The sequence below is a fragment of the Pelecanus crispus genome, chromosome 14 (assembly GCF_030463565.1).
Source record: "Pelecanus crispus isolate bPelCri1 chromosome 14, bPelCri1.pri, whole genome shotgun sequence".
Lineage (NCBI taxonomy): Eukaryota > Metazoa > Chordata > Aves > Pelecaniformes > Pelecanidae > Pelecanus > Pelecanus crispus.
Genome location: NC_134656.1, coordinates 7,924,948 through 7,951,615, shown reverse-complemented (window position 1 = coordinate 7,951,615; position 26,668 = coordinate 7,924,948). Strand labels below are relative to the sequence as shown.

Sequence of the window (26,668 nt, the reverse complement as noted above, 5' to 3'; positions counted from 1 at the left end):
CTATTATACTGCAGACTTCTTGCTAATTTCAGCTCTATTGAAAACCACAAAAGGTGACTTGGTTGTTTTTACATTTAAGTATAACATTTATCAAAGGAGATTTTTTTCCACCCCCCTGGCTGCTTTAAAGCTCTCTAAAGCTGAGGATTTGTTGCTCATGCCTTGCTGCACAAACTGCATTCCTTTGTCACATGCATTTTTTTCTGCCATTTATTTAATTCACTGCCACTTTCTTACCTTACATACTCTACCATCTATAGACTTAAAATAATCCACATGACCTTTCTTTAAATATACTACACATTGCTTGATGATCTTTAGAGTTGCTTTCTAACATCTAATGAACAAACCCTGTAAATGATATACCTTAAATGATACACCAATGTTTGCTTTAGCCTCAGGCATTTGATGACAGCCATGTAAAGGAAAATAATGAGTCATCTCTACTGCAAGGGAGCTTACAGAGAGCTGCTGATCCTTCAGCAGCCACGTGTATTCATTACTTGGATTTCCCAGCAGGTAGGATAGACACTGGATCTGTTTGCACTTCTGCATCAGACATCCTTTTGGAGCCCTGTGGAATAAGATATAGAAGTTTATAAAAATTTTCAAATATTTCAGAACAGTTAAGTCTAGGCTTACATGTCAGAGTTTTGCTAGCAGATATTTTCCACTCATTTCACCTCTCTGCTTTTCTTAATTTGCCCCTTATTTAATATGCATAGGTATATGAGCACCATCTGTATCATGACAATCCCAGAAAGCTACTGCTTGTGACTTTACCTAAATGTGTTGGTTATTTTAATATAATTTTCCCTGTCAGCATGGAAAGTAATTGTCTTTAGAAACTGGGCTAACGTACCAGAGACATGTTGCTGTGTACTTGTAGGATTGTAGTTTTGGCATAACTTTCTCTAAAATTCTCCTGGCCTAAACGGTTCACTGAAACCATGCTAAGAGTCCTTCAGGCATGATTAATAGTATATTATAGCCAGCCTTGGTCTGCTCTAAGTTAAAGGAACATTAAATACTTTCATGCATGACAGGTATTTGACAATGTTAGAGTGATAAAGCTTTTTTACACTACAAATATGATTCTGGTTTTGGAACCAGTTCAAGACACTAATCTGACTTAGATGAAGGAAATGCATAGATCTAGCTATACCAACTAAATTTTTGACCAGTAATTGATAAAAGCTTGGCTTTAGTTTAAGATACTTTGACCCCATTTTACTGGCCTTGAAGCCATCGAAACTTCAGAACATAACAGCAAAATGGATCTGCAAACACTGTTTCAGAGGTTGCTGTTAACATTGCATAGGATGCCAATCCTGTTTGGAGCCAGATGCCTAAATCATTACATGCTAAACAGAAAAAACAGCATGACAAAGCTAAAGGTGACTGCTGTGTGCTTTCCCTACAATGGGAACTGTGCAGTCATATGCGAATTGTCCTTTCACACAGTACATTTCACACTGGAAACCTGACTCATCACTTCAGGTCACCATAGGACTATTCTGTGTCAGACCAGGAGAGTGAAAGATCTCAACTTCCTCATCCCTTTCAGGGAAATAAAAACAGTGGGTTCTTTATACTGATTAGACTCCACCTCACTGATATTCTTTTAACTTTTCACCTTTGAAAATCTAAGTATAAGAAAGGGCAGCCAAAAATCATAATGGACTAAAAGAATCCCCTGTCTTCAACTAACTGTAATCATGTGCAGCTCAGCTGGCTGCAATGGGTTTGCTTCTGCTTACACTGACGTTGAGTTTGGAAAATGCTCTAGAACAGAATAAATTTTTTTGGCCACTTATATGTAGCAGCAAATGGAAGACACATGAAAAAACATAGTAAGATTTAATATCCATCAAACAATACTAAACAAGCTAGTCATTCCAAATTTACCCAGCAACCCTAAAAATCTACACATCAGTTAAAAGATTTCCCACATTACAAGAGTAATGGAGTCAGCCAACTGTAGCTGTTCCTGTCTGAGGCATGAAGATACTAAGCCATTTCTAGACTGATCTAGGAAACAAGATGATACTATTTGCCATTCTTCCTATGAATGAGTGGAGGGAGGAGTAGAGGAGGGGGAGCTCATTTGAGATAATCCCCGTTTTGACTCATTTAGCACATTTGCAGAAGTGTCATTTGCTTACGCTACAGTCTCCCTGCTGCACCCATTTTCAAGGTGGTTGCTGATTAAAGCAGGAAGCTTTGAGGGAGGCTGGCTGATGATTCTTGTTAAACTGGAATTTCCAAGCCCAGTCTGAAATAAAGAACTTTGTTCCTGCCCTTTTAACGGACAAATTCCAGCTCTGCTCTCAGATCGAGAAGCACAGGTACCAGTGGCTCACATCTTGCTCTCAGTTACTTTGCATACTCTCTCAGGGCAGTGGAAGTTGCCTGCGTTTGTGACAGCCAAGCTGGAACATATTATTTTGGGCAGAGCACTTTAAAGTGCACACACAGGAATGTCATGGTATTGGAGTATATTTTTTTTTCCAGCTTGTGCTCAGGAGAAGTTTGTGTCGGTATACTAGATACTCTGATCAGAATAGGTCAGAATAATTTCCGCATGCTAAGCACTCCCAGCTTCTGACAACTTCAGTATGAGTTATTCCAGCTCAGAAAACAATGTCATTAATCTTCTGGGTTTTTTTTTTTTCTTTCTAATCTAATCTTTCTAAGACTCACTAAATACCTTTGCATCTTATATAGCTTATAAATTAATCTCTTTTACTATAGGAATCAGCCACTGGACCTTATCGTCTGTGCTAAAACCGTACAGCCGGGCCGTAACACTGTTTGCTTGCATAAGTGGCTCCATTTCTATCAAAAGTTAGCCCAACTGGGAGCAGACGCTTGAACTGAAGTGTTCTCATCAGCTGCATTCCTGCACTATGACATCTTCTTACTCTGTGCCCTTTCCCAGAGGAATCGATGGATTCAGGAGAGAGTGGTGTTAAAATAGCTGCTATTGAAATAGCTCACCAGAATTTAGGAGGAGCTTGGTGGACACAGATTACTCGAGCAAGTTAGGCCTGCTGGATCCCCTCCATTTTATCAGCATAAAGCTTAATATTTCTGCTGAGTTGTTACCAGATGTTTGAGCTGGTATCTTGAAAGGGGAATTCTGGCATTGGTTTGTGTGTGATCTAATACTTTTAGATTAATGATTACACCGTCCTGGGACTTAGTATGATCACCTAGGAGATGTGTAGATTATTTTTTAGAAGCATTGCAGAACTAGGTTTCTTAGGTGAGGGTAATCTTCTTGGGGATATTCAAAAAGAAGTAGTGATTTTCTGTGAGATATTTTCCATACACAGACCTCACTGTTGTGGGTTTGGGTTTTTTCCCCCCAGTTCAAAAGCATGATAAACTGACCAAATCAGCTATACTGTTATCAAAAGCTTCACTTTTTTCTTTTTTTTTAAGTGCCACCATTTGTTAATGAGAGAGGGAAGCTGTAGGAATACTATTAGCCTCTGTAACTGCAACAGAAGATAAGGGACTATACAGCCAAACTGTGCGGCAAGCAAAAACATCTCGCAGAACATCTCTACTTCCTCTACCATTATTTTGTGGTTTTTTCCCCAAATGGTCTTTTTACCTGTTCACAATCTCCTCTCTTGATAAAAAAGCTTTTTCTTGCCCTTTGAATCAGAGACACTTTTCCTGCCTCTCTCTGTGTCTTTCATGAACTTGCACTTGAAAGCATATTTCCTCACTAGCTTGCACTTCCTCATAACTCCCTTTCTGGAATAATTCTAAATTTGTATCTATTGTTAAACTCTATGGAAGATTTTTGGATACATCTTGGATGAATGACACTATACAAAATAAAGTGTCAATTGTCAACAGACAAACCCTTTCTCACACAGTGGCTACAGTGAGAATTTTGACAAAGGAAGGCTGTCAGTGCTTAATTTCAACAAATCTCCAGACCAGAAAAACAAATCTCAATTATCTCCAGAAATAATAGAAGTAATTAACATTTGCCCCACTTCTAGATAACCTATGCTAGAAAAATGTGGCTGTCTTCCTCCCCTCCAGTTGACGTAGGAGATATGTTACCATGATCTAAGTGGTTTAAGTAACAGCACTCCTGATTTCGCTGCTGGGGGGAGGTTGCCAGTACCCAGAGCAGGATACGACACCTACACACCATGCTTCTGAGCGTGGGTCAGATGTTACACACATGCACCAGTGTTGTGCACAATGGAAATGTCATACAGAATTTGGAGGCAAAGGGGGTGAGGAAAGAAAAGTGCACATGAGCATGCATGTGTTTGAGAACTTCAACCAGGTGGTATAATTCAGATACATGTAAAACAGTACCCTGGCTTTTTCACATTGTGCTAAGCAAAAAGATTTCTCCTCTTGACTCCACTGGGAGCCAAGATGAGTGGAAGCCAATGCAAGTCAGTAGTTACTCCAGGTTTGCTCCAGGGCTTCCCTGCTCCATTGAAACTACAGGAAAATCCCCCTGATTCATGGTGGACCAGGATTTTACCTTTGAACAATGGGGTGAAACAGAAAGCAGAAGTGGCTGACCTGTTCCTAATCAATATTGCAGAAAGTTATTTCTCTTCTGTTCTTAATTCCCCTTCTAATAAGTAATTATTTTGGTAATGCAAATCGCCCTCTGTAGGATACATAGTAATTCTGTGAAATGTGTGCAAATTAAACACTTCTTATGATGTGGAAAAACATCTGCCTCTCAATGAGTCATACTGATCTGCAGGGCAGCCCAGCTTTATAGCCTGGTGTCCTAATGGGGCTAATTTTCAAATCTGCATTACCATTTCAATCTATATTGCTTGACTTTTCTTCTTTCAGACCTGGAGATTGCCTAGCTCTTTTTCTTTCCGGGCAGCCTTAGAAGTAAGGTAGGGAGGAAGGAAAAAAAGCTGTATGCCTCTCAGGGGAGCCAGATTCACTAAGAATCATTGCAGATAACAGTTAACTCTGTTTAGGTTCTTTGCATCACTCCAAATTTGTGATGAAGCTCTGTTTACACACAGGGCTTCCAAAAGATGCTAAAAATGACCCCATAGCTCTGTGGATTCATTGCTGTTGTGACAGTGTGGTGAAAAAGGAGCATCCTTCCAACAGATTTATAAAAAGCAATGGAAATCTGCCCTCTTGCTGAGGCTTGAGAGGCAGTCCCAGCTCTAATTGGTGCTTTTGTTTCTACATTGACCCCTGAATATGGACAAGGGAAAAAAAGTTTCCATTTACTTAGTGCTCCAAGGAACCACTAGCTGCATCAGTAACACCAGGCCTTATAGAAACTCAGCTTTTTAGTATGCTGAATTCTTTCGTTTCTACATTTCAGGTTTCAGCAAATTTATGGTAAGATTTTGAAAAGAAGCAGGAAGAAAAAAATACCACGTGTATTTTTTTGTGTGTGTGCTTTAACTAGTCTATAACTGATTGCTAACACGAGGAGCTTATCTTGTGACCACTATGCTGTCTCCCACCCACCCAGTGCTCTACCTTGATTTTTAACTTGCAGGGATTTCCCGCCTTGCAGGGATGTCCCAGCTGCTCTGAAGCAGCAGCTGAACCACCACCACCACGGCAGGCAGGTTACTCTGGTAAACCGGCACCACCTCCACTTTTCCCGAATAAACACACCGTAATTTGTAGGTGGTTCAGTACCTGCTACAGGAACAATTGAGTCATCCCCGTAGCCAAGGCATGAACCTCTAAAACAGGGGTGTGGGAACAATTATAGCTCTCCCATACCAAGCCGTACCTGCCTGTGAATCAGTACCCTGAGGCCCAAGTTTTCTTGCCTTTGCCCAAAAACTTGCTGTTGTTTGGCCTTAGTCCTGCAAGCTGCTTGTGAAGTTGCACTCCATCCAAGCACAAATCTCACAGGGTTAACAGCTTGCAGGCTGGGTGCTTAAATCAGCTGAAAAATGACTAAAAAGATAAGATCAAGTTAACGTACAAGGCCCTTAAAAAACCCTCCAAGTGACTGCCTCTTCTCTGTCTTCTTGAAGGAGGGTTCCTTTGAAGCGTCTCCTCCGTTCTGGATGGAGTCGGTCTCGGCTGCTTGCTGCTCCCTGGAGTCTGGCTGCTCCCTGGTTTCCTGTTTGCTGCCTTTCTGCTTGCTCAGCTCCACTGTAGACTTCTTGTCTTTTGAACTCTCTTTGCTCTTTTGGCCCACAGGTTCGCTTTCAGCTGGGGCAACTGGCCTCTCTGTGGAGTTTAATGTCTAAAGCAGTTTCAAACAATGGTTATTTTTAGTGCGAAATGTAAACATTTTGGAAGGTGATCCATAAATATATTAAAAAATGAAAGGCCACCTGGCAGGGAGAAATCCTGCTGTCCAACAGGTTTTCATTTACAGAGTTTGGGATGAACTCCTGCAGCCTTGACTTAGGGAAGGACTCCCAGGGAGCCGATAGAATTACATGAGCAAAGACTGCAAAATCAAACCATCCCTGCATAGACTTGCTTTATTTACATATATGTCTATGCTGAAGCTGTTTTAGGAGGCAGAGAACATGCATGGAAAGATGCAGAGAGTCTCAAGCATGCACTGCCAACTGAGATTCCTCCAGCTTTTGCATCCCAGGCTGTGAAAGCATCCAAAAAGTGCAAGGGAAAGATTTGGGAGAGAAAAGAAGTAAAAGACACCATAAAGCAAAGGATAAAAACAACTCCGCTCTAAAACTGCAACACCCCACCAAAAAATTAACAACATAGGGTTTGGCTATGGAAGGACACAGCATCATAGAAAATTTCATGTACAAGTACAAAAGAAGAGATAGCAAATATTCCAAAGACAAACACAATGACAGTGCACCTATTTATAGTAAAAGAAAAGATTCTGAAACTCAGAGAAGGATGGGATATGTTTGAAGTTCACAGGAGAAAAATCAGATCTGGCAAACAAAGGATAAGACAATGAAACTGTCACTGCTTGCAGAGTAGCAAATGACTAGATATGTTTTTGCTAGGAGATCCATTTGTGAGTAGGATTTTCTTTTTTTCTTATAAAAAAAAGATAATATTGCTTTATTTATTAACTTAATAATTAAAATAGCACACAAATTTGCCATATTGAAAAGCTGAAATCTTACATCTGCCCTCAAGGCTTAATGCCTCACAGCTTAATGCTGTGTAATTTTTCCAACTTTGGGGATTTTACCATTAGTCTTGAAATATTTGGTGTTCTTCTAAAGGCCTAGGGTTATACACTTACACGACAAGCTTAGCTTTCCTTAAAAAAAAGATAAAAAAATTTTTAGACATCATGATTTCAGAGAAAAACCTGAAAGCAGAAACTCTAGAGAAACAGAATGCAAATACACCTCTCCTATCTATTTTTAAAAAAAAACCCTCAAGCCGCTCTAATTTTTGTGAAACAAGAATGAGGGGGGGTAGCAATGCTACCAGTGGCCTTTTTCACTTGATTCACCTTTCTTCCTCACCTAATCTTAAAAAACCCCACATTTAAAGTATAGAACCTGCAACCATTTAATACATTCTGTCTTGACCAGTTAGCTTAAGTCCTCAACAAAATATATGCTTATATTTAACTATTTCTTTTTCCAAAGGACAGACATACGTGGGTATATATTTGCTTACATCTGGATTTGTCTGCTTTTAGACTTAAATACGGTCACGAAACTAGTCTTTGCTCTAGTTCTGCAGGAGATAGGTGAAGACAGGACATGAAATCTGGAGATGTGGGTGATCAGTAGCCCCATACACCACAGGCAGGCACCATCTGAGTGTCAATAGCTTATTAAAGCAAATTCGATAACCTCAGAGTACAGGAGAACCGTCTTCTGGGGCTGCACAGACACCACACACTACCTGCATCTTGTTCACCTCGCTTGAGGAAAGACACCTGCTTGGATGCACTTCTGAGTGCCCAAGTGATGCAGGAGCTCTCCCAGCACAAGGACGTACAGAACTTCATAACCCCAAATTTAATGATGTCTCTCTCTTTCTGACTCATTTTAACTATTAGACGGGAAGCTCTCGGTCGCTGAACCCATCGGTTAGTTTGACAAGATCCTTCTTACTCTTATTTGCCTTAGCTTGCTTTTGAAATGTTTCTCTTTGGTACAATTGCAAATGCGCACATTCAATTAAAAAATAACCACAGCCCCAAAAATACAGCTATGAGAGTGGATACATCTGAGTTCAAAGGTGCTAGAACTACTTCTAACCTTTACTAACACTCTGTGAAATCTGTGGGTTTATTCTGCGGGTGTAAAATTAGAGTTGAGTCTTCCTCACCACACGGGTTTGATTGTGTAGGTGCCTCAGTTACAGTACTGCAGCCAAATCCGAACTGGATGCAACAGGACTATTTCTGTGAGCAGGTTTGGGCTTTTGATGTTAGTCAAACAAAACACTTTAAAAAATATTCATAATACATTTTCCAGGCAAAATAAGAAAAAAAAAATTCCAATCAGATAATCTCTTTGAGGTGTTTCATATTAACCTTGAAAGGCAGGAAATTGGCATATTTTATATTGATGGGAGCAGCTCAGGAAATACAAAGTGAAGCCTATGAATAATGAAACATGTTAATGTTTCTTATTCTAAAGGGTGATCTGCACCTGACAGATTGCTTTTACTCTCTCAACACTAACAGTGCCACTGGGGGGAAAAAAAGAAACAAAAAGATTAACATGATAGTATTTTTCCCCATCATGTTACAGGAGACCTTAATCCAAGGCTGCTTTTTAAGTGCAAAGGGCAGACCCCTAAATTTCCACAGATTTTGGATCAGTGTGGTAATGCATTTTTGCGGCACACAGAGTGGTAGTGATGAAAAGTGAAGAATGACAGCATTCCAGAGATGCGACAGCATAATTTAAGGAGATCATTTCCCAGAAATTCTAAAAAAGGAAAAAGTCAACAGCAGATACAGTCTTTCTTGAGCTCTTCTGTGTAATAAAACTGTGCTAATTTACACCAGTGTAAGCAAGAGAAGAAGGAGGACTAATAAGTTGATTTTAAAAAATGGAAGGAAACTGGCCTCTAATTAAAATAATAAAAAGTAGATCTAGGACTGTAACTTTTACTCACCGGGATCATTTCAAGCTGCTGTATGAAATAAGGAATGTCACAAGACAAGACCTTCTATATTTGCAATGCTTTTAGAGAAATAATTCATAAATATCAACCTTAGTATCACAGGACATGAAAATAGGAAGAGTGAGAAAATAATTTTACTATTAATTAAAAAAGGAAATAAAAAAGGAAATTCTGAGAGGTCAGTTTTCAAAAAAACTTCAATTTTGCTCTCAGGTTAAAGGAAACCCTATATCTATACACAGAACCAGTGTTTTATCTCTCATTACTGAATGTAATTATTCTGGATATCTTGACTTGCAACAGATGAGGGTTTAACTCTCAGAAAAGGACTTTTTTGTATTTCTAATGAAAATGTGATTTTTCTGAAGTATTTTTTAAAGGCATAAAGAATATAATGTAAAGGTCACATCCGAAGTTTTGGTTTAGCTTTTATGAACATAGAATGAAAGAAACAAAAACAGAATACGAAAAAATATTTTCACAGCTTTTGTTAAGTTGCAGTGAACGGTTTTCATTCTCACTTTCATTTCTCTTCTATAGAGTTTCCACCTAAATGATCCTTTCCTCAGTAGACAAGTAAATCAACAAAGTAAAAATTATTCTAGCTGTGTGTATTTAGTTTCACTGCCTAAGCCAAGGTACATGCAGAAAGTAAAATACTAGCAAGAGAAATAGGAATAAAATTGAACATAAAAACACTATTTGTTTTAAGAAAAGGAACACACCTGGAAAAAAGGATTTTTTTTAACATGACAGTGACCCTTTAAAATCTTGTTTAATAGTATGAATAGGTAAAGTAAGTAGAGAAGTAAAGAAATATGTAAATATATGAAGCTCAGCGAGCACTTAGCACTTTTCTTTCAGTGATTTTGACATTTCAAAAGCTAGAGTTGTATGGAAGTAGGTGACAACAACCCATCACCAAAAGATGAAAAAATCCAGGCACTTACTTGGTGACTGGGGCTTGGGCCATTTACCTCTTCTGAACTGGCTGTCCCTCCATCACCCTTGACTGACTAAAATAACAAAGGATTATAGGACTTCTAACCAGGTTCCTGCTTAAGGCATTAATTCAATATGAAAGCACACATGAATGAAAAAAATGCAAGGTTTGATTTAAGGATACTCTTTACAACACCAAAACAAAACCAGACATTTCAGAAACTCTACCAACATTTTTGAAATACCCCCATCTCCAAGGCAGATTTTTGCTAGTTCTTTTCTATGCGAAGCGATTGTCCCTCACCAGTCAGTTTTCCCATTAAGGTCTGAGAAATACGAATGAGGTCGCAGTGGACCAGAGACCGTACCAGCCAGCAAACAAGACAGCGCTATCAACCCTGCCACTGTAGTTTTCTAGGGAAGAGCTTTTGCTTGCTTTTCAGAGGCAAATGTGTCTCATAAGATCTAGTGGGACTTCCTTCCTATTGAACGATCATACTAAGTGCATATCCCGTGAATAATTAAAACCCACTCAGCTTTATAGATATATTTTTATATTTTATCATCAGCATCCATTTTTCACAATTTTTGCTTTCCAGTTTATGCCTTCTCTCTATATACATCTGTGTAATGGCCCCTCTCAGTGCCCGCTCTTCCCAGTTGGGGCAATCAGAGCAGAGCCTGAGGCTGCAGCACTGGCAGGTCATTCAGAACAAACCTTGACTCAGAAATATGTTTTTAAGGTACGATCCCCTGTTTCTGTCTAGCTTTAAAAATGAGAAAAACCTGTTTGATGAAACTAGCTCAGTGAAAAAATATTAAAATATTTGTGACAATTAGATTAAGGTTTAGTTACAGTTAATAATATAAAAGAAACAAAAGGAGCAGTATCTACATGTTTAATTAAAAAGCATGTTAGAGGGTTCAATGTGGTATTCTCCCGAGTACCGTATAAGCCACAGAGCCTAGCAGTAAAGCATAAAATAAAGTCCAGAATTTCAAAGTGCCCAAATTTAAATGTCATTTTTCATTGCATAAGTTCAATGAAAACAATGAAAGGATGTGACTTTTGTTCTAAAGATAGATCAGGCGGATTTGTGGTTTTCTGCAGCTTGTAGATTTGTTACTTGAAGCACAACAGTATCAGCTTGATCCTATGTATGGTGTTATTGCAAGGACCTATTTCAGTCTCTGATTTTCCTGTAAAAACACAGAAAATCAATACGTAGCAGCAGCATGATAGAAAACTAAACCACTCCATGACAATTCATTACTTGTCGCAAATTGTGGGAAAAATTCTCTTTCTGGAAGATGCCACTGCTCACTCTTGCATGTTTATGCTCGTGACTATCTGTGTAAGAGATTGCAGAAATTGAGAGGAGGAAGCACAGTGTGGTCTGTCTTCACATTACAGGATAGAAACTCAGTCCAGAGTGTATGAAGATGTATTGTGATAAGATCTAGCTTGCATTTCTATTTCAGTAAGTCTTTAAATGCCTTCAGAAAAAAAAACAACCTCTTTGTTACCTTTTTTTCCCATTAAAAAAAAAAAAAAACAGAAAAAAAGAAAAAAAAACTGGTTTAGCCAACCTTTAGTAATCCATCTTTTTTTTTTTTTTTTTTTACCAGAGCATAAATAACAGAGTAAAGACCTTGAGGTCTTTGCCTAGACAAAGTTCCCTCTTGCCTTCAGTGAAACATGTAGGTAATGATCACAGAGGTTTCTCTCTAGAGCACTGCTGACCTCTTATCCTTGCCTTTGGTCATTTAGGGTTGCTGCTGCTGCAAGCTTCCTGAAAGGGTTTTCTGCTTTCTGCAGCAATAAGGGTGGATCAGCATATCTTTAAATGGAGGAGGGTAGGGACAGGCAATAGACTTGCTACGTTGTCAGGAATAATGAAGGAAAATTAAGGTGGGACAACATAAAAGAGTTATTCTTGATTCTGACTATTTATTAGATAAAAGTATATTTGGGGAAGTAGGCCAGCACAGACACTGCAGACAGTTTGGAAATCATCTTTTTTGTTATTCCAGAAAGATATATGCTCCTTGGGACTATCTTCATTAATCCAGAAATAGGACATTTTATTTGCAGAGACCACACTCAGTGCTATCTCAGACCAGCCGTAGTGCCAGTCAGCTTCCTGGCTCAGGACAAAGGCTACAGCCTCAGTTTACAGTTGGTACTTGTGCTCATTCTGATTTAAAAAAGTGCCATTTTACACCCTTATCTCCACAATATATCTCAAACCAGACATTTTGAAAGGATTTATCTTACCTAGCTTTGCATCTGTTTTATATTCTATGGAGAAAAGCAAGAATTTTCAGGGCTCGCATCATCTGACAGAGATCCTAAGGGGCTCTCAGACCTGCTCACCTCCTCAGTACCTTTAAAGGGAGCCTGAGGTGACTAGCTTGGGTGCAGCCACTTGCTGTCAAGACATGTGCATTGGGTGTGATGTATCCCACCCTGTAAATAACAAGATAGCTATTTGATTTTGATTAATGAGGCATGAGTGACTTTCAACTGGAAACACAGGGTTTCACATTCACATAAGCGTGGTTTAGAAGAGCAGTGGTATTTCTTCATCTTTTATTAAATCACATGACTTTAAACTAATATTTTATATCTTTCTATAATTTCCCAGTAGCTTTTATGGCAGTAGTTAACCCTCTCCCATTTTAACCACAGCAATGACTTTTGTGACTTTTACAATTGCAAACAATTCATCACAAATAAGAAGGGACAACTGTACTGAGCAAGTCAGCAGGCGGTCTTTGAGATACATACTGTCTTTTCCTAGTTCTTGCAATGGCTATCCTTGTGTCAACAGTGGTAACTACAGTGCTATGGATCTAAATGTCTACTTGCTGTCAGCCTGTGCTTGTTCTCTGTGAGCAGAATATATCAAAACTGAGGCACGTGGAGAGTAACTGACTTGCAGCTCTGAGACTCAGGATAGACTGAAGTAGAATTAAGCTTAATTTCCGAGTCCTGGTCTTGACTCCTAAGAAGATAAGCTACCTTTTCTTAGGCATCTGGGTGGTTGACCTGTATAACGTAACTGTAGATGCTATCAGAATACCTTGCAATCATCTGCTGCAGGCAGAAGAGAAACCCAGTAGGCAATCATATTGATATAAAACCAAAAGTCAAATTTTTTTAGCAGCGAGAGCAATAATCCATCTATTTCCAGAACGGAGACTAAACAGTAAAGTATATCAGTAAACAGGAGCGTGGGTTTTATCAAGGAAGTCCTGCCACATTCCTTCCCCCTAACAAGCACGGTTTGTTTCAGAGACCGTAAGTACCGGTGCTTTTTAAGATTCTATCTTACAAGAATTCATGGCTCGGTCCATCTGCAGGGAGGCAGGAGTGCTCCAAGAGGACCTGCTAGGTGAGTCAGTGACCTGCATCATGTGGGTGGCACGGTTTGTACAGGCTCCGATACCACTTCAAGGGATTTCCCACACCTCCAGAAGCCTCCTGCCCCAGCATCACCTGCGGGAGGCGGAACACCACAAGGTACGTTTAGGCATTGGCCGAGGTTTGTCCAGATTTGCAAGTGAAAGAGGCTGAACAGCTGCAACCACATGAAGACATCATTTTATCTCCAGTGCTTCAGGTAAGAGGTGCTAAGGATCGAGTTCCTCACGCAGGTAGAAAGCACAAGGGGATGGTCTGATGTCAGGCCCCTTACTGTGCTCCCCAAATATACATTCATGCTGTGGCCAGAGCTGCAGTGTAAACTCTCATATGTCTGAGTTAGTTTTAAATTAACTAGCATTAGTATGAACACCAGATGAATGACATTAGCATGAGGACCAGGGAGGCTGCAAATGGCAGCTCCCCCAACCGTGCAAATTACTCTGCTCCAAGCTCCACGCTGCTACTGGGCTGGGAGCTAGCTATTGCAAAGCTGGCTCGGGAATTCCTCCGCTTCATGGCTGTTACTGTAGGGTAGCCAGACCTCAAGAGAAAACTGCAGTGGAAATGGACCTTTTCTGAGTGCAAATTGTACCTTCCAGTACACAGTCTCCAGTATAGCTATTCTGAGCAAAAGGGCCCTGTTAGACATCTCTACAGCACTCATCTCGGCTCTCAGCCCCATGGCACTGGAGCTTCCTCCACTTTTGCTTGTGAGAAAAATCAAGCCTGTGTTGGAGTCTTAAATGTTTCATGTGTTCTCAGCACTCACCACTAGTTCAAAAGCTTTACAGAAGTTAGTTGTTTAGCAGTGGCTCAAAATTCTTTCTGTCAGAAATACTGATTGACCAGTTGGCACGAAGCTGTAGGGCAGCTACATAGCTCCGATTGTGCACAACAGCAGGGCAGTGATCCAGTTATCCAAAAGTTGTTCAGAGGAAACAGCCTGAGACATACTTCAGGGACTATAAATATATTAAAATAATCCACAATCTGTTTGGAAATTGATAGCTAAAAGTAGAGCAGATGAATGCTAAAAGTTTCAAAAAGCTGCAAAACCAGTTACACAGTTAATACAATTCTGTTTCCCACGTGGGTAGGTGTTTGCCTACATACGAGTTCTGTCCTTCTAGGCCAAAATCTGGATTAAACCCCTGCTCCGATTAGAGCAGCATTACATCTACTGCTTTTAACACAGCTCTGTTTTCTTCCATGGTGACTAAGAGGGGTGTGGAACAGCTTTATTTTTTTTTTAATCGGTGCTATTTTTTTTGGTAGGGTGACATGATTTGAAGTCATAGTTGCCACAGACATCAGTGTTTGATATAGGGCTATTCCATACCATATGGCATCATGCTCAGCATGTAAAGTGGGGGGAGCTGGCTGGAGTGCAGCAATGACTGCTCGGGAACTGGCTGGGCATTGGTCAGCAGGTGGTGAGCATTTGTTTTGTATACTCTTATCACTATTATTATTATTCTCTTCCTCTGCTGTCCTATTAAACTGCCTTTATCTCAACCCACCGGTTTTACTTTTTTTTTCTTCCCCCCCCCCCCCCCGCTGATTCTCTCCCCCATCCCACTGAGGGGGTGGGTGTGGGTGTGTTTGCGTGTGAGCAAGTGGCTGTGTAGTGCTTAGTTGCTGAGTGGGGTTAAACCACAACAGCATTGCTCCCGAGTCACACTCTGCATGCCTAGCACGAGCCATGGTGATGAGCCTCCATGCAGGATGACCACAAGTCCCCCGGGATTTAGGAATGAGATTGAGATTTTTCCAAACTGACTAATTTTGTAAAGTGTTATTTGGAATGAAAGGCACCTTGGGTGCACAATTCTTGGCTGATATGAAGAATTTCAGCTTAGATCCTCAAATGCACTGGAGTAGCTATGTAGTAAAGTAACTCTGAAGAAGAAAAAGTAAATGCACTCATCATGGGTTGGGCTGAGCCTAGCAAACAACTGAAAAGAAAACTCTGTAATCTTTTAGAAATAAAAAATAAATCAGGATTTGGGGTGTTGCTTGTACCTTCTAGGGTCTGACTCACAAATTTTAACCATTGACAGTGACTCTCCCCAGCTGTGTGTACCAGCATGTACCTGCGAGCAGACAGCTCAGACAACCTGGGCTATTTATTACGTTGTGTTATACGAAACTATGTTTATCACATCTTAATGTATAAGCTACTCTGACAGCCACACCATGTAGCTGCCTGAAAATAAAACAGTATCGATTAAAAATAGAAGTCTTTCATACACATTTGCAAACCTTGCCAAAATAGACCAATTGCTATATAAATCCTCAAGGCCTGCTAGAACTTTAATCATTCTAGACTTGGATTATTTTCCTGGCCACTTTTCTAGACTCTTTTGAGGAAGAGTGCCTGGCTGTTTGTACACAAACCCACCAGGATGGCTCTTTGTGCCTATAACCACGAGACGATAGCAGCCACATCATGGCCTCTGTGCTTTCCTCCTTCCCTCCAGTCGTCTTCTGGGAAGGAGGAGTAGGTTCTACCTTGTGCCTTTATCATAGAATCATGGAATGCTTTGGGTTGGAAGGGACCCTGAGAGATCGAGCCCAACCCCCCCTGCAGTAAGCAGGGATTGAACCTGTGAACTTGGCGTTATTAGCACCATGTTCTAACCAACTTTCTTCTTTCCGTCTAACGTATAGCATCTTTGAAGCAGCAACTGTACCATCTTACGTACCAGTTGAGCTAGCCTGGATAAGCTGCCCAAAAAGCGCGGCTAGGAAGGATGCGCCTGGCCGCAGCGAGCGGCGGGGCGCGGGGCGGGGATGCCGGGCACCGCTGCGGCTGACGGCAGCCGCTCTCCTCCCGCAGCACCGGGAGCTGCAGGCCTGCTCGGGGCAGCCACGCACGCTGCGCGGGGCCGCCGGGGCGGGGGGAACGCGGGCGCGGAGCCGCCGTGCGCGGGGTGCGGCCGCCCCGCGCTGTTCCCGGCGCGGCCACGAGAGGGGGGTGCAGCACGCGGGGCTCTGCTTACCAGCTTAAAAAGCCTCCTCAGGTTGGCCCTGGGGGTTTTGCTCTCTTCTCTCCTGGGCTTCGCTTCTGCAGCTTCGGGGCTCTCGCTCCCCTCTTTGTCGGGAGCCGCAGCTTCTGAAGACGCATCTGCTTTTTCACCGCTTACGATCTCTGCTTCTTCCGACGCGTTCTGGGGTTATTTTGGGCAAACATTAAGAAAGTGGAAAAAAAACCATAGTCTTGTTCAGTGACGTTTTGGGTTTTTTCTTAAAGAGGTTCCAATCAAAGTGCTTCAGCAGTACAGTAAGTTGGTACCTCACGAACAAGCGTGGCACAAAAGCGTTCTCAGCATCACTGTATCTGTATGGGTTCCTTCGGGAATTTGATTCATCCCCATTCAAAAAAAGTATATAAACTGGTGGGATTTTAAGCACTTGCTTAAACTGAAGAAACTGCCTTTCTTGAATGGCAGTACCCGTTCCCAAACACAATAATTTATCTTTGATCACGATTTAAAAAGAAAATGTAAAATAACTTACACTTGCAGTAGTATGTGGCCATGAGTAGATGACACAGATAAAACCAGTAAAAATGAGAAAGATCATACCCAGGAGTTTGCACACAGAAGAAAGAACAGGATTAATTAAAACACACCATGGACTTCATCAAGTGTTAAAACTCTGTTTAGTGCCCTTCTCAGAGTGAAATGCAGAAGTGCAATGTCCCAACCACAGCATTCTCAGGCTGGTCACATTTGCAGCACCAGCTCCTCTTCCCAGTTGCAAAGATAGAAATGACTTCTCGAGGTACAAGGTAGTTAAGTAGCTCATCTGTTACTTCACTTAATGCTATGGGTCACAGTCACCCTCTGATAGCGATGACCCTCATTTGAATTCAAGAAAAGCAGCTGGATACTCACAACATTGCCATTATAGAAGGATTTTTGGGTCCCACTGAGCTTTTGTGAATTACTGGAAAGTTCCTTCTGTCACAATAGTACTTCAACCAGAGGCATGCGGTTTGTAAATTCCTCTGAAATATGGATCCCCATAAGATTTATTGACTAATCTCCTGCACATCTCATTCCACAGCCTTCTCAATGCTATCCTGGGAATGCCCAACGTGTTTTACCGAACAGGACCCGTGCAGTGCAGAGCGCGTGAACGGGAGGCACATTTCTGCCACAGGAGGTGGAGGCACAGCTGGGCAGGAGGCTGAACATGCATTTCCTTAGCTGACTCTTCTGCCCTGGTAAATAACATTCTTCTGCGCCTTCAAGAACTACTAATTAATTCCCATCCCACTGTAATTGTATAAAGAAGTATCTTCCCTTCTGCCATAAAAAGAAGCTATTATGCTAATAACCAGCTAATTTGACCTGAAGCAAGCCCTTTATCATTCTGCAGCTTATTGCAGAAAGGTACAGAACCTTACGAAAGCCGGATAAGTTGCACCCTCAGCCTGCAATACTGAATCAAATGGAAGCAGTTACCCTAGGTATTGGCATTTCAACACATGCTGCTGCTTTAAAAAACAGCGTAGTTAGAGCTGAAATGTATACTGTGGGTACTATAGGAAAGAACTGCTGTAAATAGCCTCTACTTCTATTTCACAATTTTTACATGTGCTTACAGGAACTCACATGTAATGCATGCTCATAGTTATTTTGACCAAATTAATTTTAGCCACATATACATGAGAACGATTTAAAAGGTAACACCAAAGTTTCTCTGCAGCCCCAGATCCTGTCTCAGTGGCAAAAATGAATGCCTCCTCCAACAGCAGCTTGCAGTACTCCTGCCCTTACATACTTTTCCAGTTGTCTTCAACTCAGTGATTCCCACATAATAACTTTAGTTTAATAGCTCTTGATGGATTTTTTCCTACAGAAATTTAGCTACACAATTTCTGAATTGATATAAATTCCTGACATCCAGCTGCATCCTGTGACAAAGAATTCTACATCTAAAGTATGCTTTTTTAAAAAAGTACTTTTTGTTTGTCACTAAATAATTTCATTTGATACTCTCTACTTTTATTTTGAGCAACAACTGATCTTTCTTGTTCATCTTTTATGTTACAGTAGTCATTCTGTATGCTACTCATCTTCCTTTCTGCCAACTCCTTTGAGCCAAAAAAAAAAAATCCTAATTTATGTAGTTCTTGATACAGAAGCCATTCAATATATTTATGCATTTTTCTCTCAGTATTTTACCTTTTAGTTCTGTCATTCTTTTTGAGTTGGGGGCGGGGGGGGGGGGGGGGGGGGGGACGACGACGACCCACATGCAAGATGAACTTCTACAGCAGCGTGAGAGCCTTGACTTTGTTCTTTATCCCTCTTTTGTGGAAGAAATGAGCATTTTGGGGGTGGGGTGAGAAGAATGAGGAGGGAATAAATATTCCTTGTCCCCTGCTGCCTGAGATGACTGCAGCACAGCCCACTTCCCCATGGAATTGTAGATTTAATTTATATTTATGAACATTTTTGAGATAATCTATAGTAATTTTAATCTATATTTCTGCCTATTCACACATACATATAATCAATTCACCATCTATTTGCTTGAAGGAAATGATTCATTGCATGAGTTGAAACAGTGGCTCAATAAAGCAACAGCCTAGCTTCTGGGAGCTCATCATTCAAAGTTTACAGTTCGGGATCATATTACTGCTACGCTGTTACAGCTGCAACCCAAATGAGTTTTGTCTCTCAAGCTATGTCTATGCAACAGCATTAGTGTCACTACTGGTAAGAAATGCATCCTGGGGCAAGATGCTAAACTCTGAAAAGCACCGCCTATTTAAATAAAGAAAAGAGCTAAGTGGTAGCCAACTCTTCAGAGAGATTGATTTGTTTAAAGTAATCAGTGACTTATTGTACATTTCTTGATGGATTCCATAAGAGGCTTTAGAAAAGTTTAAATCTTGTTTTAGAATACCTTATTTTTACTTTTTTTTTTTTAAACGTAGATATCCAGTGTACATATGCAGTTACTTTAATTGGATACTATTATGCATATCAAAGTTGTTGCAGAAGTTGCAGATTATGTTGTTTGAGATCTTAGGCTTGCTATTAAAAATGTTAGGGTAATTTTCTTATCATTTTCTCCCAGAATCATTCTTGTATACCCATCTCCTCCTGTAAGACTGCCTTAACTGATGTTGATTCTTTTATGATTTTGTGATCTTAAAGATATCTCTGGAGGCCTAGTCCAACTTCCTGCTCAAAGTTGCAGAGGAACTTGTCAAGTTGAGCTTTTAGTATCCCCAAGGCTGGAGGTTCCACAACTTCTGTACAATCAGATCAGGGTATTCAGATATGCTGGGACAAAAGGAAACTCTAGAGACATCACAAGATCCTCTCAAATAAGACTGATCAAGGTGACAGATTCTTGGAGACTGATGACACATGACTATGGTATTCTATATACTTCAGAGATGCAGAGAATGCCTGTGCATGGTCTTTTAGTAGAAGGGAAAACCCCTTTCAGCTAAGAAGGTTTTCTGACATACTTTTAAGAACAGAGTTTTTAATTTTTGTCCCTTCCCCCCCCCCCCGCCCCCACTAAGAAACTGGAAGAAAAATTTCGATTTGTGCATTCAAGAGAATCACCAAGGTGTTTCTGGCAGGAACTTAAAGTGTAACAGGAAGAGCTTGACAAAGATAAAAAGTCAATAAACTTTGAATGATGTTACATTAACCTAAATGGTTCTCTAAAGTGATGGACTAAGTTACTTCTTTACTTCACTGGGGAGAAAGACAAAAGTTATATCAAGTTTTGTGACTTGTTTTAGGACAAAATTGCAATTTGTATATAATAATAATTTGCAAACAGCCCAGCTCTATCAGCTTCATCAGTCTTTAATGCATAAGCATTCTCATAAATGTAAGTTATCATCTTATACCTATAAAATACATCAACTGAAGTTGCTGGACTCATGGATCCAAATTCTGCCCCAAGTTTCCTTAGACACAAATTATAATAAATCCAACCTAAGTCAGCAGCTACTGTTATTATGTAAAATACAGACAGTATTTTACTTTTTACTAGGCTCTGTTTCCCTGTGTTTGGGAAGCATTCTTCCATCTCTTAAATGATGGTGTCCCTAGTTTTCTCCTAGTAATAAGCTTACTTAAAACAGTTATGGTAGAGAGTTTGTGTCTACTCCTTAAGTCTTCTTCTGGTTTTTGTTTTGGGGAACTATTGCTACACCATTTTCTTATCTAGGTTCCTGACCATATAAATTGTTGCCTTATGAAGGTGTAAATTATTTTGTGACCTGGATAACTTTGATAGGAGTTTTCCTTTTGCTTGCTGCATCTTTCCTCAAAATTGAGGTAAACGCTATACCCTGCTTTGATCTTGTGCTAGAGTCTGAATTGACACTCTCTACTGCATTTCATTAGACTCAAGGAACAGTTCTTCTGTTTTTCCTGGGTCATACCTTCCTTATGAAGCAGCTTTTCTTTTTTCTTAACAATATATGAGAGATAACCTTTTGCTCAAGAAATTTCCACTTAAAAGAGCAGTCATGCTTGAGATCTGTTCCTGCCGCTCACAAACTCACAGGCAGGAAGCAGAGAGGGTTAGAGAGACTTTAATCCTCCTTTCTGCCCTCCTTTGCCAATGCAAAGATGACAGAGGTTGCTGCAGTTAAGGTAGCTCAGCTTCAGCCATCGCCATGCTCTCAGACCTCCACCCCAAAGCCCCCTGTGACCTACACCTGCTGCCTGAAGGTGCCGCTCAGCAGATCTTGAGCTGTAACAGCTCAGACTATTAACTAATTAGTTTTAACCCCTGTCAGCTTATAGTTAAACTACACGGGTCTGTAAACAGCCCAGGAGCATGGTTCTGACCCACAAGCCCTATTGGTTTGGTTTGCTGGGTTGAGGAAGTTAAGGGCCCTCCCTGCTGCAAGGACGGCCCCTGTGCCAGCAGCCAGGTTGTCAAATGGCCTCCAAAAGCTCCTTGCTTATTGTCCTCCTCACTCCCTAAACCAAGGGAATTCTCTTTAAAAGTTTCTTCATCTATTTACCCAGAAAAAAATGGCCAGAATCTCCTTCTCTCCTGCCTGATAGGCAGCATATTCCAGGATGGGAGCAGGTAAGATGCTCCCATCCTGGAATATATGGGAACTTCATAAGTCCTCAGTAATTTTAAGATCTACCTCACACACTCCACCCAAATATTTATCTTTGCTTTCCTATGGCAGAATATGGTTGCAGGCTCAGCAATAAAAGGTGTCCTGCTTCACTTAATGTCTAACCAGTTTGCTGTTTCTATTACCAGTGCATAAATACCCCTCAGTAGAAAGGGTGTGATTTTTCTGTGTTTGTATGGCAACAGAATTACAACAGCTTAAAATTCTAGTTTTTAATATATCCACTTTTAAAGGTAATTTACAGAGCAGTCTAAATATTACCCCCTCAATCACTTTCCTCCATCATTTACTGGCATGCTTTGATCAGATATAAATGAAGCATCATGTTTCTCTGCCCTGATCCGGTATCTACAAGGTCTTGAAAACCAGGTTTCCAATGCAGATGTGTGAAATTACTAGCTGTAGTTTTCTATTAATATTACTTAGTATTTGAAAAAAATGCTAGGATGACAAACATTTGAGTAACAGTTATGAAAATTCTTGTGCAGACTGATCAGGAAATGGGGCAAATAGAGTGGTTTCCATCTGAGGAGTTGAATAAAGATTTTATTTCTTTCTCTTTTACATATTTATTCATCTGTAGTCGCAGCAGCAGCATTAACTGCAATGTGTTGACAGGCACTTCATTAGCTTTACTTTGAAGTGAAAGCTCATCAGAAGATAGATATTTGAGAGACTGCCTGGAAAGAGAAAAGTTGGATCTGAATCCTGGATCTATTGAGTGTTGTGGTTGCTATTTGTTAGTTCAAAAGGAAAAACTACATGACTGAATTATACACCTTCGGAACAGTTGCTAGCTTCGATTCTCTATTCTAGCAAAAAGACAGTACATTAAGGGTGCCAGAAAGAAAGAGAAAATCACTGCAGAAAAAAAAAGAATCCTCAAACCAAGCTGAGTTTGGGACTAACCTGTAGTCCAAGGACTTTTTTTTTTTTTTTTTTTTTACACATCAATTTTTTTTTTTTTTTAGGTTCAAGCTGACTGGGTCACCAAGGTCTTTCATCAAAGGAAATATAATATTATTCTCTGTCAATAAAAATCCATTAAAGCAACATCAGCCTCTTATAGGTAAGGATTCAATGCTCAAACAGGCAGATTTTTTTTTTTTTTAAATCCTTAGACCAAATTCAGTTCTCTACTGCAGAAATTTACTCCAGAAAACTTGCAAAAAGACTTGGTCTTGGGACCACTCCAGACCCAAAAAGTTCCAACTAAGCAGAAATGGCCTTGTTTTACAAAGTTAAAGTCAGATTTTACGTACTATTGTAGTTCAATGCATTTGGGTAAATGATTTAAGTAACCCTTAATATTTTTGGTAGCAACCAAAACCTGCTTGGAGTTGCAGAGAGTTCTCTACACTTTCCATTCACTGACATAAGCAGCTTTATTTTAATGATGATGTAGGATAAATTAAACCCAGCATTCTGGACAAACAGAAGTGAAAGAATTTTGGTACAAGGTTTATACCCTTGAGATGTTTGAGATCCCAGAACTTCACGTGAAGATTGTTGCAAGGTTAAAAAGACACAGGGTAGTTAGATAGAACCTAGCTTAGTTATAATATGAGATATGGGGAGCTGGTGTTCACTGTGGGCAGAACCTACATTATACAGAGCAGTAAAATATCTATAGCTACATTAGTTTGGGTTAATCTTTCAAAATCAGGTTTTGAAGTCTTACAAAAACATTATCAAATTATTATTTTTTTTTTAAACCAACCATCACGACCCATTGCTCCCTCCCAGAGTAATTTTTTGCTGTTTTTCTGCAAGAAAACTTTCCCTCTTACATGCTCTTTTTTTTTTTCCCCTTTCTCAAATACACAAAAAGCCTTGTTACTTCATTATGAAAATACTGAACTTCAGACCAGATTTATTACTCAGTTTTACACTGAAACTGCATACAACCATCTGCCAGAAGGCCTCTTTTTTCTTATTGCATCCTGATGTTCAGCACACATCCTGCTTCCCATCTCTGTTTTCAAATAAGCCAGACTACTGGGACAGAGGAGGAGGTTTCTGTAGCAGTAATAACTATATAAAATCCTCCCTCTCCCTCTTCTTCACAACTTTCCTCTCATTTTAAGTGCCTGATTCTCCGGGTTCCACAGGAAATTAAGTCCTCAGTAACAAATGTTTCAAGCTTAGATTGTTTTCAAGCATGTTTGCTCTGTAAATATCTAAACACCTTCATTTTTTTTTAATGTAAGTAACATCCCCAAACTGTATCTCCATTATCACTGCCCAGTAGGGAAAATACAGCTCAAGAAGCTGCAGGGCTAGCCACTCTGTCCACATCTGTGCATTTGGAAGCATTTCATTTCTGGGATTTGAACTTGAACAGAAGCCCAGGGAAGCAGTTATTCAGCATACAGTGATTCAGTAAAGTTTAATACAGCTCTTTTCTTAAACGAAAAGATAAAAGAATAAACCTTCAGCTTATAAACCACTGAGGATCATGGAAACAGGAACCATGTTTTCAAAGTTAGTCCCAATTTTAGTTAAAATCATTATTTAACCTGAGGAAAAATATGTCTACCCAGGCAATCGACCTCAATCCCTAAAGTGAAAGACTGATCCACTCTGGTATGAAACTTTGTCTATTGAGTAAGAATAAACCCACCAGATTCCAGGTTTCCAGACACTTAGAACTAAATCAAACAGTTCTCAAAAATGAGATGTGTTTTTCTAGCTCTATTTCTATTAATGATATAATTTGGTAAAGAATACTATAAGCTCTGTAGGATTTTTAACAAGTGTGTTGAACTGACAGAGTAACAGTCCTTCTTCCATACAATCATTCAAAAACAGTACAAACAGGTTTAAAAGACTACCATTTAGTAAGATTCTTCTGCAGGAGTCTAACTGCCATTATTAGCCACGTGTATATGTGGCCACCCAAAGCTCACGTATGCATTTGTAACTGCATATATCATTTATGGCCCTCATGCATTTAGCTTTGCAGATTTGACTGCTTTACTGTAACTTTGTGCTTAGCAATAACTCTAGGCGCTGCGTGAAGATGGAGCTGTGAGATGGACCGGCTCCAAAACCCAGACATACCTTTTTCCAAAAGAGCTTGCTTAGTGGCGTAGGAGTGGATGATGCTTTCTCCTTCGTCACCTCTTTGGGGGCTTCAGCGGCCGCTGCTTGCTGTTGGGCTGCAGGCTCAGGGGCTTTTGTGTTCTGCTTAGCTGGCTGTGGCTCTTGAGAGGAAGGGACATTTTTGTCCGATTTTACAGAGGTAACAGGCTGCTGTTCAGTGCTCTAGAAAGAAACGTGAACACACGGGCTGTTGGAAACGTGTGAAGGACAAGATAGTTGCAGCACGTTCAGGCATCGCCTGGCACAAGAGGTAAGCGCGCAGTGGACCACCGTTGCACAGGACACACCAAGCAACGAGGTGCAGCTCACAAGCTGCATTGCCCTGTCCTTTCAAATGAAGTAATGTCTTGAACAGAGGAAGCAAATTACATAGCAACCCACCTTTCATAACAGAGGTGATTAATTAAGAAATTAAACCAGCATCTTTGAGACTGAAAATGACAGTGAGAATAATTACCCTTTGACTGCATTATTCATACAGATAACTTGAATCATCCTACTCACTTTGGTATTAGTCGTCTGTTGGGTCTCTTTTGCAGCCTGAAGGGAAACAAAACACAAAGACAAGTCTGTCTCTGGCAATGTCAGCACTCACAGTTACACAGTTCAGGAATTGTCTGTGTCACAAATTATTTTATTTTTAGTGAATGTTTGTGAAAGTCCTGGCTCCTGCAACCATGGAAACTGATCTCCGGCAGAGGCAAGGCTGCCTGAAGGGACTGCCAGCTCACATCCTTCTACCTGCAGCAGCATTGCAGCCTTGTGTTGAATCGCTTTGTGCTCATGCTACTGTGCTTGCAGTCCTCAACTTGTTCTTTTAAAAATATGTGTATTTACATATGCATTCCCAGTTTCTTCAGGTAAGACATTACACAGGGTTTTAAGATATTAGCAGAGGTTCTGTTGTGTGGGTTTTTTTTTTTTTTTTTCTGGGGTCTGTGTGTGCAACTTTCAGTGCACAAGTAACAAGCCAGACCTGAGTCTTTTCCACTGCGGGAATTGCACACCAGTCAGGGATGTGCTAACATAGCCTTCAAAGCAGGAGGCTTTGCTTTGTGGGATACAAAACATAGGCAGATGGCTACCTGGAAATGAAGGGCACAAAACAGCAGTGGCTTTATAACTTAGAAGCAGGAGTTGCAGCTCTACAAAGAAAAGCTCTGCAGGTACTGGAGGTTGGTTTAGTCCATCCACTCACACTTTTGTGCATTAGGTGGAATTTACTCTTTTGTGAAAAAAAAAAAAAAAAAATCATTCACAGTGATGGGTCTCCTGGTTTCATCAAAATACACAAAGCCAGGAGGAATCCAGTTTGCTAAATTCTTTCTAGCCAGTGGTACGTATCAGTATCTATTGACCCTAACATCCAGCATAGCTTACGCTGAAGATGAGTATCTGAGCTGTACAAAAAGAGGAGCAGCAAGCCACAAACTCAAGTAAATGTGAGCCCAGCACCCCCGGGTTTAGGCAGCCTGCTGCATGCTTTGCGGATTTCCTGAAAGAATAGGCGAGAGTTATTTTGCAGGAGCCAAGAACTTCTTTTTGTGGTTAGCCCTAATGAACAAGATCCAGAGCAAGTGGTAAAAAGTAGTGTAATGCCACAAGGTGGCTTCAGTACTAATGCTGAAAATAAGCAATTAACCCTTCCAAGTCAAATTTCCATAAATAAGTACAGTTATACTGCCAAACTGACATGCAATGCAAGGCAAATACACATGGATGGGAATAAATGAACCAACTGTCAAATGCCATCCAAACTCAGTCTGTGAGGTCAAATGGCCAAATCCCATTCCACCAGCTTATGTTATGGATTTATATTAGGATGCACATTGCCATTTGAAAGCAACACTCACAAGTTGTTTTAAAGTTAGTATTTATGTAAACACAGGTCACCGAAAGACAATGTTTGTTAACCTAGTAGTAAACCTTTTCCTAAGGTACCAAGAAGTGCATTTTGGAAG

The 26,668-nt window shown here is 40.4% G+C and overlaps 1 protein-coding gene across 1 annotated transcript in view; it reads right to left on the bottom strand.

The window, feature by feature from the left end:
* Positions 1–499: 499 nt before the first annotated feature.
* The window catches only part of BCAS1 (brain enriched myelin associated protein 1), a 49,830-nt gene continuing 23,661 nt past the window's right edge, over positions 500–26,668 (bottom strand). The window contains exons 7-12 of the mRNA XM_075721287.1: positions 25,212–25,247; positions 24,666–24,869; positions 16,459–16,626; positions 10,035–10,100; positions 5,972–6,238; positions 500–574 (exon numbers count right to left, since the gene is read on the bottom strand). Of these exons, the coding sequence (XP_075577402.1) occupies positions 500–574; positions 5,972–6,238; positions 10,035–10,100; positions 16,459–16,626; positions 24,666–24,869; positions 25,212–25,247 (816 nt within the window). The remainder of the gene's footprint in view (positions 575–5,971; positions 6,239–10,034; positions 10,101–16,458; positions 16,627–24,665; positions 24,870–25,211; positions 25,248–26,668) is intronic.